General features: G+C 36.4%; 1 protein-coding gene across 8 annotated transcripts in view; it reads left to right on the forward strand.

Annotated features, from left to right (window-relative positions):
- Positions 1 to 17724, forward strand: part of TASP1 (taspase 1) — a 317844-nt gene that overhangs the window by 8726 nt on the left and 291394 nt on the right. For 7 of the 8 annotated variants that reach the window (XR_013364862.1, XR_013364861.1, XR_013364864.1 and 4 more), the window contains exons 2-4: positions 1313 to 1531; positions 5516 to 5583; positions 8566 to 8634. Coding sequence is in view for 4 of the 8 variants with exons in the window: in XM_077872192.1 (XP_077728318.1) it covers positions 1387 to 1531; positions 5516 to 5583; positions 8566 to 8634 (282 nt within the window). In the remaining 4 variants the exon portion in view is untranslated. Of the gene's footprint in view, positions 1 to 1312; positions 1532 to 5512; positions 5584 to 8565; positions 8635 to 14326; positions 14598 to 17724 lie in introns of those variants that run through there. The other variant, XM_077872194.1, reaches the window with a different exon arrangement.

Here is a 17724-nt window from a genome sequence, read left to right on the forward strand (position 1 = left end):
AGCATATATATATTTTGATTTAAAACTGTTTAGCCTTTAGATGAAATGTTATATAAAAAAGATTCAATGGAGTTTTTTTTTTTTCAATTTTTTTTTTCAATTTTTTATTTATTTATGATAGTCACGCAGAGAGAGAGAGAGAGGCAGAGACACAGGCAGAGGGAGAAGCAGGCTCCATGCATTGGGAGCCTGACGTGGGATTCGATCCCGGGTCTCCAGGATCGCGCCCTGGGCCAAAGGCAGGCGCCAAACCACTGCGCCACCCAGGGATCCCTCAATGGAGTTTTTTTAACCAAGAATTAGAAGTTAAAATGCCATAAGGCAGTGCTTCTCAGGCCATCTCTGGTATAAAGGTCCAACTTTAAGAACTTTTCAATTGACTGTTGACTGTTTCTTATATAAAATGCAAAAGAACCAAAGCCAAAACCCAAAAAAACAAACCCCAAACAAAACTGAAACATGGAACTGTGAATGAAAGATATCAAATAAAAGCTGAATTTTATTGTATTTAATAGATAAAATCAAATATAATTATAAGCAAATAGAAAAATCATAAAAAGTGTACACATTGTTGAAAATGCATATATAAACCAATTAATATATTAACAAAATAATAATCTGTTGCAGACTGGTAACAAACCCTGGTCTGAAGACCATACCTAGGGTAAACACTACTTTTTTTAGGCAGCTAAGTCATTTTTTACGTTACTATTTATGTATTATATTGGCAAAGAAAGACTTATGCCCCTCCCTATTTCTGTTTAGAATAAGGCACAAATTTTACCTAACTGTGAATCTAGGTGTCTTCTTGTGGTAATCATTTTACAGTATGTGTATGTGTCAAATCTATTTTGTACACCTTAAACTTACACAATGTTATATGTTAGTCTAGAACAATAAGGCTGGGGAAAAAAGTAAGCTGCAATCTAGGCTTTATGTCAAGGTTTTGTGGTGTTTCCAGCATCACCTGTGATTCTAGAGTGTCCCAGAGATTATTAGCATTTGGATTGAAGGGAGTAGAAGGTGATCTCTAAATTATATTAAGGTTTTCTTCAATGTAAATACAATGAAAGATAAAATATCCTTGGACTCAGTATGAAGTCTTTTTACAACAGTTCTTTTATTTATATGATTTTAAGCAAGTATTGTCTGTGGACATAGATTTAAATTCTAACCTTTTCATATTCTTTGTATTACCCAGTTAAATGACTTTAAAATTAGATTTTTGGAAAGTTATCTTTGCACAAATTTGTATAAGTTATGTGTGTGTTAGTGAAAGAAATGTATACCATCTTTGCCTGTTTTTCTTTAGGGTAATTCCTCTCCTGCAGTTACTTTTGGATGGAAGTATGCACTTTTCCCAATAGAAGATGATAATCTCGGAGAATGACCATGGAGAAGGGGATGAGTTCTGGAGAAGGGCTGCCTTCCAGATCATCTCAGGTTTCGGCTGTTAAAATAACAGTCAAAGAGTTGGAAACAAAGCAGTCCCATAAGGAGAAGCGAGGAGGCTTTGTGTTGGTACATGCAGGTGAGCTCTAAGTGGGCAGTCAGAAGATGAAAATAATGTTGATTTTTTTTCTTGCTTTGAAGTACCGTGAGAATTGAATTTCACATCTAGAAGAGGCAAACTGCCAGAAAGGAGTTGGAACTAAAGAGACTGACTTCAATATAGGTCTCTTGGACTTCATACTTGGAAGATGTTATAAGGACAGCTCTTCCTATATCTTCACTGCCCTATCCCATTTTTTACTTTTATCCCTTATATTAGGTATAATTAAGTAGTGTTAAAATCAGAAAAAATAATTTCTTAAATTCTGGTTTGTGTTTTTAAAAATAATGCTGCTGAAAAATTTTATTGACTATGGCTATTTTATTTATTTTTTAAAAATTTCATTTATTTTGAGAGAGAGCACATGCGGGTGGGAAAAGCAGAGGGGGAGGGAGAGGAAGAGATAGAATCTCAAGTGGACTCCATGCTGTGCATGGAGCCCAATGAGGGGCTTGATCCGACGACTCCAAGCTCATGACCATAGCTGGACACTTAACTGACTGAGCCACTCACGCGCCCCAACTGTGGTCATTTTCGAGTCGAATTACACGGTAATGGAGCTGGATTGCCTTCTTAATGTTATAAGTGAGGAAGAGAGAGTCAGCAGTGTCAACCTCACGGCTAGTCTGTACTGGAGCCAGGGTGAGATACCATTAAGTGGGCTTTTAGTTCCAGTGTAGTGCTTTTGGCAACAGATCACCCTGTAATCTCTACTTCAGAGGACGTGGAAGACAGACACAGTGATGTTTAACCCTTGGGTCCCGGATCATTGAAGAGTTTGGGTTTCAGAGGAGTACAGCTCTGCTCAGGTCTGCCCAGCAGGCTTTTTTTAAAAAAAGATTTATTTATCTATCTATCTGTCTGTCTATCTATCTATCTATTCGTTTATTTATTTATTCATGAGAGACACACAAAGAGGCAGAGACATAGGCAGAGGGAGAAGCAGGCTCCCTGTGGGGAGCCCGAAGTGGGACCCGATCCCAGGACCCCAGGATCATGACCTGAGCCAAAGGCAGATGCTCAACCACCGAGCCACTCAGGTGCCCCTGCCTTTTTTAAAAGTCATTTTTATTTGCCTGCATTTATCTAAAACTCATGACTTCTATGAAGGTAGAAGAAATGGCTGAATCTCCTTTTAACTTTCCTTAGATAGTCAAGCAGGATGGAATCAAGATTAAATTTGATATGCAGTAAGGAGTAGAATTGTTCTTTTTGTCAAATTGGTGCCCTGCCTGGTCATTAACCTTTGGCTGTATCTGGACTAGATAACTTGGGAAGGCTTACAGAGTCTAATCTAGGAGAATTGAAAAAAACCTAGGTTCAGTTTGCTTTTCTTTCAAAAGATTTTACAAAGAAATGAGGTACATTTTAGAAATAATGCAGTTAAAAGTAAACTTGGGACCAGACTGCCTGCCTTCTATACCATGTTAATAGTGCATCTGTCATGGTACCCAGTAAGTTATTTTATTCAGAATGAGTATGTGACAAACGTATAAGAAAGGTTTGAAATTTGTAACAGGTGACAACATAGAGCTTTTGATTAGTTGGAGTGCATTGCTTTCTGTGACTGTCACGGTGGTATCCCTCTTCTTTCAGACATTGCCTAGATGGGAATGGCTCTTAGATGTAGTTGATGCTGGGGGCCAGCCGTAGTAGGAGGAAATCTGGGTTATGACAGGAAATTATGTGGATTAAAGTGACCCTTTCCTAAGTTATTAGAAGGTCAGATAGACTGATTATACAGAAATATATATCTTGGACATTTGGACAAAATTTCAGTTCCTCAGTCATTGTAGAGACTTTAAAGCTTATTTTTTTATTTTAGTTTCTTTTTTTTTTAAAGATTTTATTTATTTATTCATGATAGACAGAGAGAGAGAGAGAGAGAGAGAGAGAGAGGCAGAGACACAGGCAGAGGGAGAAGCAGGCTCCACGCCGGGAGCCCGACGCGGCACTCGATCCCGGGACCCCAGGACCGCACCCTGGGCCAAAGGCAGGCGCTAAACCGCTGAGCCACCCAGGGATCCCCTATTTTAGTTTTTTACTAGAGGAGACTTGCCCAAATTTTATTTTATTTTATTTATTTAATTTAATTTAATTTTATTTATTATTTTATTTTATTTTATTATTTTTTTTTAAAGATTTTTTATTTATTCATGAGAGACATAGAGAGGTAGAGAGGTAGAGACACAGGCAGAGGAAGAAGCAGTCTCCATGTAGGGAGCCCGATGTGGGACTTGATCCCAGAACTCCAGGATCACACCCTGAGCCAAAGGCAGATGCTCAACCACTGAGCCACCCAGGCATCCCTCACCCCCCCCATTTTTTTTTCTTGCCCAAATTTTAGTCATTTGAATCTTAGATTCTTGATTTTTTCCTAGATCTTATATTACCTCTACTGTTTACCTAATCTTAAAAAGCTGAACACTTTTTACCTTAAAAATTAAAAGATGAAACGTATTTTTAGTTAAATGAAATCTCAGTATCACTTGCATTAGGAAAAAATAAACACAGTGCAACCAAAACAGTGTAATTAAATTTTAGCTGACTCCTCTTGCATGTTAGTGGCTTAGATCCTGAGGCTACTTTTCCTTTGTTAAATAGAGAATTTAGCAAGTGTGAATCAGATATTAAAGATGTACAGTGGCCATGCTGAGACTTTTCACTTATTCAAAACAGAAGGATTTAAGTGTTAAATCCTATTAAAACTGTTATCCATACAGTAAAGTCATATGTATAGCAGTAGTGTCCCATGATTTGGGAAATAAATACTCCTGAAAGATTGGGCCCTGACATCTAAGTTGACAGGTATATTAGAGAACCATGAAGAAGAGAGGCCTGTTAAATATTGGTTCTCCTGAGAAATAGGATTAGAATTTGGGTGATTATGGATTCTTTTTGTTTTGGCATCTTTTTTGCCCTTTTGGGTCCCTGATCGATAGATTCATGGGCTAGTTCTTTCTGTGGTCTGAGGAAAGGTGGAGTAAGATTGTGTCACACAGTCTGTAGTCCCAAGTGAAAAGCCCTGAGGCTTAGAAATGCAGTTCTTAGCCTTCCTTCTGTTGGACCCTTATGGGGCCTTGGTGAATGGGTGAGGGAGTGATTCAGAGCTCTGTTAAAGAACTTTGTTTAAAAGCCTATTCATCCAGAGAGTTTAAGGGCCCTAGTTCTGGTTTCTTTCTTATTTAGATTATTCTCAAATCCCTAACTAAGCAAGTATTAATTTTTTTAGGGAAACAAATTTCAGAGCCATTCTCTTGAGGAAGTTGCTGGATGTTTAAGAGATGGGGACCACTGGGATTTCCAATAGGTGGGCTAGAATATGCTGTCACTGAGGTTTCAGAAACCCTCTGAGCTATATTCCAACAGCGAGAGGATGTAAAAAAGTGTTAGCGCATGGGAGTAGTGGTATTTTGTGGTTGTGGAGAGGTGGGATGTAACAGTCCTCAACTTTAAATGTTATTTAGAAACTACCTAGTTTTCTGAAGTTACTTTTTAGTATATGTGCTGCCAAAGCGACCACTCTCAAGTTACTTTTAAGAATTCAGGATTCTGAACAGTAATTTACCAAATGGCAGGGACTTTCTAAGGGTCAGCAAAAAGAAACATGAAGGGACTCTGTCCCTGACACCTCCTGGGTTATCACCTCCAGACCAAAAAACTCTTGACTTTGGAGAGAGATTTTCGAAACTGGAGATCTTGATGGGGCCTGTTTGGGAATATGAGCTATTTCTAGTGACTCTGGCAGGAAAATAACCTTTGAAAAAGGAGCTAAGACATGGTGTTAAAAAGGCTTATGGTAGAGAAGAGGCTATTAGATTTTGAAAACTCCATACATGTAGGACAATGGTTTTATTGTGATCAGGAGAGTATCAATTTGTATGAACTATTTATATAATATATGTAAAGTTTCTGATATTTTAATGATTACTAACAACTGGTTGTTTTTTTTTTCCACTACAGGTGCAGGCTATCATTCTGAATCCAAAGCCAAGGAATATAAACATGTATGCAAACGAGCTTGTCAGAAGGTATGAGCAGAGTGTGTCTGATGGAAACATTTCAGTTTTGACCAGCTTTACCTTGAAATTCAGAATTTTAAGATTTGACTTATAAGATGGTCTTTACTTTGGACCATGAAATTATTTTGCTCATATTTGTGGGGTCTCTGTTTTGTTTTGTGTTTTTTATTCTCCAAGTGATGCTTAGATCTTTCTCTTCCTTTCCCAGATTAAAGTCTGTGTTTTTGGAATTGTGGGCACATAATCATATATCTTTTAATCTTTGCAAAGGCATTGAGCTCCATAGGAGTAGGGAAAATAGTTCAAAGGCAGCTAGTGTGTCTTTCTATAAATAAAAAATTAAAATCGGTGCTTTTCTTAGGGAGATTACCCTGTGCTTTTTCCTTCTGTTTTTCATTATGTAATTTGTATCATAACAAATTCATTGTCATTCCTGAGCTTAGTTTTACCCTTGTTCTTAGCTGTACTTTTTCTCTCTTTGGTTTTTGAGGCTTTGCTAAATTGTTGAATAGTTAAGTAGAGGCAGGAATGGACTCAGAAGAAATATTGTTTGTTTTTATTTTGATCTTGACTATATATACCCTTTTGGCAAAGCTACCATTATTTTTTGCAAATATAATGTTAATGGATATTATATTATCAAGTAAATATGGGTCTCTTCCAGCTCTTTTCATTTATATTTACATACCATTTAAAAGAAAGATTATACTTTATTAGCGATCCAAGCTTTTTCTTATGACTGAAATCACATAAATAAATAATATTTTGTTATAGGGATTTTATTGTTTTTTTTTTTTTTTTAATTTATGATAAAGCTAAAGGTTCTCTAAACTATTTCATATTTTTAATCTTTTTTTCAAAGTGTGAGATGTGGCAGCCTGGGTGGCTCAGCGGTTTAGCGCTGCCTTCAGCCTAGGGCATGATCCTGGAGACCCGGGATTGAGTCCCACGTCGGGCTCCCTTCATGGAGCCTGCTTCTCCCTCTACCTGTGTCTCTGCCTCTCTCTCTCTCTCTCTGTCTCTCATGAATGAATAAATAAAATCTTTAAAAACCAAAGTGTGAGATGTTCACATTGTCTGAAAAAAATAAGTTTTATATAACTATAGTCCTAGAATACTAATACAATTGGAATCTATAATCAGCCTCCTCAATCTACACAGTGAATGAACGTCTTAAAAGTTTAATGAGGAATACAACTCTTAGGTTTTGAGCATTTTCTTTGTTGACTAAATTGAAGCTTTAATAGTTCATTTAGAAATCAGTTTACCTTCTTTCCCATACCTTTATCCTTCAGACATAAGGTGATTTTATGGGCCTTTACGTTTTATAGTTTATATTACAAAAGAACATGATTTGTTGATCTCAATATATATATATATATATATATATACACATATACACATACATATACACACAGTATACAATATACAGTAGTCTGCCTCATCCATGGGGGATATGTTCCAAGACCCCCAGTGGATGCTGAAACTGCCTATAGTACCGAACCCTATATGTATTATGTTTTTTCCTATGTATACATACATATCTATGATAAAGTTTACTTTATAAACTATAAACTTTATAAGTTTACTTTATAAACTAAACTACTTTATAAGCAGTAAGAGATCAACAACAGTAATTAGGGGATCCCTGGGTGGCACAGTGATTTGGCGCCTGCCTTCGGCCCAGGGCGTGATCCTGGAGACCTGGGATCCGGTCACATGTTGGGCTTCCTGCATGGAGCCTGCTTGTCTCTCTGCTTGTGTCTCTGCCTCTCTCTCTCTCTCTCTGTGTCTCTCATGAATAAATAAATAAAATCTTTAAAAAAACAACAACGGTAATTAATAATAAAACAGTAATACTGTGTGTGTGTGTACAAAAGTTATGTGAATGTGGTCTCTTTCTCTGTGAAAATACCTTACTGTACATCACTCACCCCTTCTTCTTGTGATGATGTGAAATGATAAAATGCCTACTGATGGCATGAAGTGAGTGAATGATGTAGGCATTGGGGCATAGTGCTAGGCTATTATTAACTTGATGTTATGTCAGAAAGAGGATCATCAACTTCTGGACCATAGTTACTTGGGAGTAACTGAAATTGGGGATAAAGGAAACCACTGTAGTACCAAAAATGCTTTTGTCACAGGTATGTGTCCATTTAAAGATTCTGAAATATTTTTCAGTCTCTGTTTTCTATAGTGAGGGGCGTGGAAAGTAGTAACTGGGAGAAGATGTTGTTAGCTTATGAATTATGAGGATATTTATATATTTTTTCTTTATCCAAATATTTATTTAGATTCCATTTAACATACTGTGCAATATTAGTTTCAGGTGCAGAATTAATTAAAGATATTATTTATTTATTCATGAGACACACAGAGAGAGACAGAGAGAGAGAGAGAGAAAGAGGCAGAGAGGCAGAGAGGCAGAGACACAGGCAGAGGGAGAAGCAGGCTCCATGTAGGGAGCCCGATGTGGGACTTGATCCCAGACTCAAGCATCATGCCCTAGGCCCAAGGCAGGTGCTAAACCACTGAGCAGTCCAGGGATCCCCACAGGTGCAGAATTTAGTAATTCATTACTTACATACAACACCCCATGCTCATCACAACAAGCACCCTCCTTTGAATTGTCAGGATATTTAAACCAAACTGAATCACATAATGTCTATAGCTATTTTGAATTGCTGTGTGATGAGTGAAGCCCTTTCATTTACTAAATTGCCTGCACTTTGCATTTAATGGCAGATTTTATTCATTGTCTTAATTTGTGTAAAAAGTGAACTATATCATGAATTATCCTGAATATAAAGCCTTGCTTGTTTTAAATCTAACTAGGTTATGTCTTGAAGTATGGAGTGGAACTAGTGATCAATTTTTATTAACTCTAAATGTCTCCTACACTTCTTTAAGGCTTTGGAAAATTTCTGGGTAGGTATGTTTGGGAAGTTGTGGTTTTACAATGAATAATCTCTCTCCTTGATTTCATAGGCAATTGAAAAGCTACAGGCTGGTGCTCTTGCGACAGATGCAGTGACTGCAGCTCTAGTGGAACTCGAGGTATTTCTTTTTTCTATGTTTTATTTAAAATATTTGTGAGTTTATGTTCATTATTCTTAAATAACATGAAAGTATTGAGTTAGTTAACCATCAGTTATAGGACCAGTGTTTCCCAACTGTACTAACAAATATATGAAGAAGCCTGTGATATTGTTAGGTTGTTTTCACTGAGGACTTCTCTGAATAGCATAAAAGTTGGCTAAATCCCACCCACCCACCCCTTTTTGTGAGATTCATGAATACAAAAGTTATTGGTGTTTGGATACTTAAATTTTCCTATAATGTTCAGTAGGAAAATTCCTGAAGTTAACTCCATTTCCCCAAAGTAATACATGTCCTCTTGTGTAGGAAACAGAAAATTACAGCTGTCTAGAAGTGTCTAAAGTAGAAGTGGAAGTTCCTCATAAATCTATCAATTAGATCTATATCCTGAAGCTGTGCTCTGTGAAGTGTGTCTTGTCCAGTGTGATTGTTAAGTTGGTCTCTGATTAACTGAAGACATTGAGAATTCAGTGGGGAGGCTCTCAAGGTCCCTATACTCATACTCTATAGTGAGGATCTCTCAGTTCTCATAATCTGGAATATTGAGGATGAATTTGTTCTGGTGATATTGAAGCCTTCAGAAGACTGACTGTTGCTCCAACTTAAAGAAGATAGATTTGTGTCAGTCTGTTTAGAGGATTATAGTGAACAAATGGTTTTCTGGTTGAGACCAATTGCTTGGAGACAAGATAGGAAGATAAAACAGTGATGAGTTGAGGTGGGAGGTGGATGGAGTGGGTTTCTCAAGTTGACTGAATTGTGGCACTTTTGTTTAGGCTCTTATTTCAGAGTACCTTCCCAGTCGTAGCAGGCCTTGCTTTTTCCAATGAAAATTGCCCAGGAGTTTACCAGAAGGCCTGGCTGTGTTTTCTGTATATTTCTCTGCTTAGTTATGGAACTACACTTTTGTAGATTTTAATCTGTCCTGTTAATGCCTTCACATGGGTCCAAGTGTAGTCAAGGAAAGTGAATATAGATGATAGGTACAAGTTCTCTTGTAGTTTTGGTCTCTAACACATCTGACTTGGGATATGTGGCCCCTCGTGTTGTGACTGATACATCTTATATCAGCTGTACCAATCCTTTGCTCTGGGCACCTCACAGATTCTCCTTGACTCAATTTTTCCATTTATAATTTGGGGATAATTCCTATTTTATAGAATTCTGAAGATTGAGGTAACATATGACAAGCACTTGGGTCATTGTGTTGCACATAGTAAGTATCCCTGAAAAGTTAGTAATTATTACTGTTATGAAGTGCTTGGAAATGATATATATATAAGGTGGATATTTATGGTGATATCAATGACATGTTTTTACAATATCAAGAAAAGTTTATATATTGTGGATGAAAGGAAAAAAGTGCTACAAGAAAGAAGATTGATGTTCTTACCACCAGATCTTACCTTTACTCAAAACACAAGGAAGGCTTCATCTAACTTAATTCAGTTGTTAATTACAAATTACTCTCCTTTATGTGTAAGAGGATGTCCTGAAATTATTGGGAGTGCATGGATGGAGTCAGTGTGGGGCCAGGGAAAGTAAAAGAAGGTTAATGAGTGGTTGGAAGGTATACTATAATGGCAATTATGAATACAAAATTGAATAAAAATAAGTTTTTCTTTTGTTTTCATCTTAGAATAAATTTAACTTTCTGAAGTTGTACATATATCATGTTGAATATTTTATTACATTTTCCTCCAGCAATGAATCAATCATACTTTTAAAGAGTTTACTCATTTATGCTTAAAAACGATTAAAAATACATTCTGGAATAGTAAGTTACTGATGAATAAGTGAGGTTTATAGTTTTGAATGATGGCATCTGTTTTTTAAGAGTGTGCATATTAAGTTCTTTTTTAAACAAACTTGTTCTATTATTTTTGACTGGATTATGTTGTACAGATAATGGGAGCATTAGATACTGACCTGAGTGAGTTTAGTGTACTTCTCCCTTCTCACCCCCATTACTAAATTTGGAGAATAATTTCAATTAGTTAAGAATTCGTTTTTATGTGGAACCTTTGAAATATGTTAGTAGTTTAAAGGCTAAGGCTAACTGCAAGAATTTTCCTAAATCTTAAGAATTATGTTAGAAATCATGCTTATACTGCCCTCTGCAGTTTCAGTCACTTTGATTCACTACCTTTAAATAAGGTGAAGTTTTCAGGAGTTCAGTTGAAGTATTTTAATAGTTTGGGTCAACGAAACAATATAAGAAAATCAGATTTAAGTATTTTAAAAAATATTTTATTTATTTATTCATGAGAGAGAGAGAGAGGCAGAGACACAGGCAGAGGGAGAAGCAGGCTCCATGCAGGGATCCCGACGTGGGACTCGATCCCGGGTCTCCAGGATCAGGCCCTGGGCTGAAGGCAGCGCTAAACTGCTGAGCCACCCGGGCTGCCTGAATATTTTCTGTAATATAAGTAACATATCAAGTCTTTTCAGCTTACTGAAAAGAGAAAATCAGAGAGTCTGATTTATAATGTGTTGTTTAATTTAGGAGTACCTACTTTTCTTTAGTTTTGATCAATTTATTCAGTAAAGCTAACTCTTGTATTAATTGCTGAAATCATACCTTTTTTTTTTTTTGTGACTTTGGGATGTACTCTTTTGAATAAAAAAAGAAAACCTTTTTTTTTTTAAACATAGGCAGAATTCCTTGAATGCTTTACTGAATGTGAGCTGAAATGACTGAAATGGTTTAATGGTCCTTACTGGCTAGAAGGAATAACTGACCTTGTATTTAAAAAAAAATATGAGAATTTGCACTTATTAAATAGTTGAAAGTACACTGATTTCAACTCCTTGGCATAGAGGAGGAAGAGACAAGGTAAAAGAAAAAGAAATTTATATATGTGTATATATATGTATACACACACACACACACACACACACACACACACATATACACTTACACAGGCCACCAGACACATTATTTTTGAACTTTTTTTTGGAAACCAGTTACCTTGTGTAGTTTCATTATCCTCGTTTACCACAACAGACAAGTGGTGTCATCCTAAGACTACCACTTCTGTACACTAGAGAGATGTTTCTATCATTTAAATAAGTAAGGAGGTGAGTGCATAAGTTCCTGCCTGTTGAACTGACCAGTTTCTCTCCTTAGGGTTTTGGGAGGGAAAGTGCCCACCCCATTTGAGGTGTGTTCTGCAGTGTGGAAGTGAAAATGTTATGACACTAGAGTGCATTTTGTTTATCTTCAAAATGTGAAGAGGGAAATGGAAACAGTTTATAGATCATATTTTAATTTGTTAAACTGATTTGGTTTCATTGTTTCACTTAGCTATTTATAGCTTTTTTTGAGATTGTCCTTATAAACTGATGGGAAAATGACTTTTATCCATTGGATAGTACCGTTCTGATCTCCTTCAGTGGAAAAGAGGTGTTATGAAACATCTTGATCTTTCTATCTGGGGCTGTTCATCTGGAAGGTAGTTGTTTTCATGGCTGCTTTTGGAATAGTTTTGGTTCAGATAGTGGCAGTGTAAACTCTAGACCATAATTTTGCACATTTCACACGGTATAACTTCTAATATGAATTTCTTCTTTGAGGAAATTGGCAATAGATCTGGATGAATCATGATGCAACTGTTAATGTAGAAAGTGTGCCACTGAGTCTGATGGAAAACAAGCTACTTGTAAAATACTTACTGAAGCTCCCTTGGCACATTGATTTTTTTTTTTCTAAAAAACATCTATTAAGGCCTGGTTTTAAATTTCTAATAAGGAATCTTGGGGGGAATTTGAATGACAGACTTTTGAGAGTTTTTTTGTAGTCTTGCATGAGAAAACTGATGAATCTGGCTGAGAGTTTGAATATCTTGGTGTAGGCTCTGAGAGATTTTGGCCAATTCATTTTGAAAACTGGTTATTTTGGTAGGTAGAATACTGTGCATTAAAATAGTGGTTGATATAGCTTGGAAACTTCATATAGTGAAAGGCAGCTTGCACAGACTTCTTTGTTAAAAATGTTTTGTTGAGTTTATATTATTCTAAGTGGATGCTGCAGTTCTTGTGTTGACTTGATTTGATTCATCCTTTAAGGCTTCCTATGGTCAGGAGAGATGGTAAGTCATGATTGAAACTAGTTTATTATCCAAATGCTTTAGCATTTAAAGAGCAGATTATATTGGGCACACGTTTCTATGTCTGTCTGCTAAAAGCAGTCTGTTGTCTTTGGGTCTCTCTGTAATCAAATGTAATGCTCGCTTATAAACTCTAAGAAAATTGTTTAAGAAGTAACTTCTTATAGATGGCTGATAGTTTGGGGTAGGAGAGGGAAAACAAGTATTTGCATTATTATATATTTATATTATTATATATAATATTGCTACACATTTATCTGTCTCTACATTCTTTTTTACCCAGAGCCAGCTGGCATAACACCATGCAATACTTTAAAGCAGGGATCTTCAGAATATCATCACTGTTTTTTTTTTTTTTTTTTTTAAATTTTTTTTTTAATTTTTATTTATTTATGATAGTCACAGAGAGAGAGAGAGGCACAGAGACACAGGCAGAGGGAGAAGCAGGCTCCATGCACCGGGAGCCCGATGTGGGATTCGATCCCGGGTCTCCAGGATCGCGCCCTGGGCCAAAGGCAGGCGCCAAACCGCTGCGCCACCCAGGGATCCCCAGAATATCATCACTGTTGACTAGTCTGTTGTTGGGGCCTTAGTCCAGGTTCTGTGCAGCTACAGGATTAGGCCACACTCTCTTTTCTTGGGCTGGAATTGTGTGCCACAGTGGGAGAGAGCACCTAAGGCCTTCTAGTCCTTAAAATGCTTAGTGGTCATGGAAATGATATGGATTGCTGCTGGCATATGGGTAGGTCTAGGATGGAAGGGAACATTGGGAAGGGCTGATAAAACCCACTTTCTCTCAACAAACCTGTTCACAAGTTTGGCTGTGGAGTTTGGATGTGGAGTTTCTTTGTGAGTAGGCACTTAACCACATCCCGCCCCCTACCCTACCTCAGTGTTTGTTTTTTGTTGTTGTTGTTGCAGAAAAAGAGGGGCATTTGTTTTATAGGCATTTCTTTTATTTGGGAAGTTAGAAAATTATGTAAATAAATGAACATCTCCATTTTTCTGAACATTTTCTGCTTTGTAGAAATCATCTTTTCATAAACAGCGGATAGCTGAGTATTTTCAGTGGTTCCTTGCTTCCTCCTCTTTTTCTCTCCCCCAAGGGGCTGAACACATTGGAAAGGCAGCTTGATGCATTTAACTCACATATATACAAGTGCCCATTAACTGCAATATGACTGATGAGTCTAATTTAGACCTAACACTCTTGAAAGTCTCATTTTTTCTCTTCAATTGATAATATCTTTTATTCTCTATAATGTGGGAGGATCTGTTTTTATGTATTTGAGGCAAGGAGTTTTACCTCTTATCCTTTGTAGTACTTAACCTGTTTTCATTGCATGAAATTTGAGTTTTGTCTTTAGATGCTCTTTTTCCTTTTTTTCCCCCCAACTTAGTATCATTGATTATTTCAGTCAAAGACCCCATTTTGCTTGTCCGTTTAGCATTATTTCCAGGGGTGCTTCAGTATTTCTGTGTATTCCAGCTGTTTATAGAGTCTTTATGTTTCTCTGCATTCTTTTGTTTTATTTTTTGAGGTGTACATACACAGTTACACTTCATGGAGTTGCATCCAGCCAAGTATCCATGTTCTTCTTGTGAAGAGGCAGAGAAAATCACCTCTCCCAAGAATTTCCACCTTCTGACCAAGGGAAATGTGTCCTGAGGAGCTGTACGCAGATGGGAGGCAACTTGTTTGCTTGTTCTGCTGCTAGAGCATTGATTTAATTAGAAGACAGGCTGTGGGTGGCCATGTGCAGACAAAGAAGCACCAGACATGTCGAGCCCAGTTAGCCTGGGACAGTAAAAGTAAGTTACACTCTTTTTAAAACACTTTGGAATACTGATGCTGATTCTTGCCTTTAGTACTAAGGGGCAACTTGTAACTTACTGTTTGTGTTTACACAGTAGGTACATCTGTTCTTTTTCTAGGACCCTAGACATTAAATGTGCTTTCTAGCACAAAGTACCTGCTTAATGGAAAAGCAGTGATTTTTTTTTCCTCTAATTTTTTTTAGAATAAAAAGAAAACTGCACCAATTATTACATTCTGATTTAATTTAACACTGCATCAAAACTGTGTATTAGTTTTTGATCAAGTCAAAACACTGAAGTACAGAGCTTGTTATATTTTACTTTGTACTGATGGGAACATGAAACACTTTTCACTTTTTTCTAGCCATTTCTTGAGGAGTTCTGTGGACCTTATGAGGTGTATTTATCTTGACTGAATCTCGAAGATATGGTCTAAGACGATACATAGCAGATCCTGAAGAACATATAGTTTTATATGTGAACCCTCATTTTGTTCTTGGAATTGTTACTCTGCAAGAACATACTACATTTTGAAATTCAGTTTTGAGCTACTAAAAGCTACACTTGGTAGTAGGGTGGAATTGGTGGTAATTTGTGTTTTGGCTGTGTGGAAGCAGCTTAGGTTTATGAATTGAGTCCTGTATTAGTAGAGATACTAGATTCATTGGCCCTTAGATTTGTAGTGTTGTGTTATTGAATCATTTTCTGTGTGTATGCTTGTGTGCATTTGGGGCATCAGTTTTATAATCGAACATCTACTGTTTTTTTTTTTTTTTCCTTTTTTGTAATTTCTGGGCTAAGAAGCTTTTTCTGTATTCAGCAAAGTCACAGGCTGGTATCCTGAAGGTCAGTTGGAAAGACTGCCCTTTGATTTTAAGTTTTTGCTCATTTTCCCAGATCCAGGCCTTTATTTAGAATCTGGAAAGGAATGAGGAAGAGACTATGTTACATGATTTTTAGGAATTCATCAAGCTCACATCCTAATTCCTGCTCTAAAACAGAACAAAATATAGCTTCAATTTTCTTTCGTTCATATTCTCTCTGTCCGTCTCTGTTTCTCTTTAGTTCTTATGTGTGTAGTAGGCTTTATGTAAATGTTAGAATAATGCAGGATTACATCTTACTGTAGCAGAGCAGACAACTTAGAATTGAATTCTAGCATCCCACTTGATGAAAGTTCTTTGGTCATTTCCACTGCCAGGGAGTTTTTACTGGTCGTCATTCTCACTCAGGGTCTAACCTCCTGCATGGTACACACGTTTCCTGGCAGTTCATGACAGACTTCTACTATAATATAGGCCATCAACACTGTTAACACTTATTAGGCTTCTTAGAAAATCCAGGGTGCAGAACTTATTTTTCTTTTCTTTTCTTGGAGTATGTGCAGATGTTAACATTTTCTAGTGTGTTGAAGTCTTTTTAATAAAAAGAAGTAATAAAAAGTTACTACTTATAAATTAGTACTACTCTTTTCTCCCCTCCAATTCTGATCATGTTCTCACTTCACATTTGATAGAAGGATGATTTAAGTTATTATGATTCCATGGTCTGTTAGGTTCTTTTTGAGTGATGTTTCCATGTTACTGTCAACATGGTTAAAAGGTGTAAAGGGAAGTGTAAGTGGATGCCAAATTTAGCTCTAAAGAAACAGCTACATTTGTCTTCTATTGTAACTCATGTGGAAAGGACAATTTCAGGTACTGTGTGTGCTAACCTCTTCCTGGACATCTTAAAGAATCCAACTAAAACAAAGTTTAAAACTATTTCAGATGTGCAAGTCTATTGAAGCCAATATTTTATTTTAGAGATTTGTGTTGTGTTTGACAAGTAACTCTTTGTACTGCAATTCTGTGGCTTTCAATAAAAAAAAAAAAACACATGAAAATAAACTGCTGTGATGTCGTTTTTCTGTTCTATTTTTTTTGCAAATTAGGCTGATTAATAATAGAAAGTAGATGATTATAGATGTACAGTGCTTTTTATTAAAATATTTTTTGTAAGAGAGAAAAGTATACTTCCATTTTTTTTGACAGAATATTGTATGCCAGATTAACAAATGCTCTAATGACAAGTATCAACATTTGTTGCATTTATTCTGACATTTCTAGAAGAGTTTGGATGTTTCATGATGATCATAAAAAGTCTTAGTTCCTAATACACGTGCTGTTGTGTGTGAGGGTTTTTTTTTCCTCCAACATAAAATATGTTGTCTTTTTTGTTACTGAATAGTTAAAAAGAAATGAACTGTCGCAGATACTAAAACTGGGTATTTAATGTAACGTATTTGACTCAAATGTTCATAGAGTGTGATGCAAACAAATGTTCTCTCAACTTACATCCAGGATAGCTAAAATATTACTTTAACACATGTTAAAAGTAGAGCAGTGTAACTATTTGGCTAGATATAATTCCGGGCTGTCTAAGTTGAGTAATTTCCTCAGGCATTCCAACTTTGATCAACCACAGCAAGAACTTTTAGTATGTCTGTAAAGCAGCCAGTGCATCTGTAAATATGTCCTGAGGTAGAGAGAATAGAGAATGCCAAAAAAAGAAAGAATACTTTCTGTTGTTAAGGAGCAGTTACAGAATGAAAATGGAAAGTTTTTTGTTTCTCTAGGAACTCTTTTTTAGATCATTGAGCCTCTGATGTGTAAGTATGCCCTGTGGTTCTGTATTAATGAATGAAAGATACTTTATTTGGGCCCAGTAAAAATGTTTTCTGGCTAACTGCTGCTGAACTTAGTGGTTAGAGTCCATTAATTCTTAAACTTTACAGTCTTTATTAATGTAATGTCAATTGGCTAAAAACCTAAAATAAACAATAGTGCATATCAGTCAAGTGTGTCTTGTGCCCACATGGTCTTGTTTTCCAGAATAATTCTAAGAACAGGCAGTGTCACTACAGAAATCATCTCATATACCTTTGTTTTTCCACACATGGATGAAAATAGGTTTTCTGGGTTTTAGTGACCTGAAAATGAATTTGCAAATACCTTCTGGTTTCTATATACAAACATTAAGAGTATTTATAATGGTAAGTTGCCCTGTGCTATGTTGGGAGCTGCGCACGTCTCCTGTATTTTTTGACACACCATGCTCTTAACAAATGGCTATCACTTGC

This window comes from Canis aureus, chromosome 26 (genome assembly GCF_053574225.1).
Source record: "Canis aureus isolate CA01 chromosome 26, VMU_Caureus_v.1.0, whole genome shotgun sequence".
Lineage (NCBI taxonomy): Eukaryota > Metazoa > Chordata > Mammalia > Carnivora > Canidae > Canis > Canis aureus.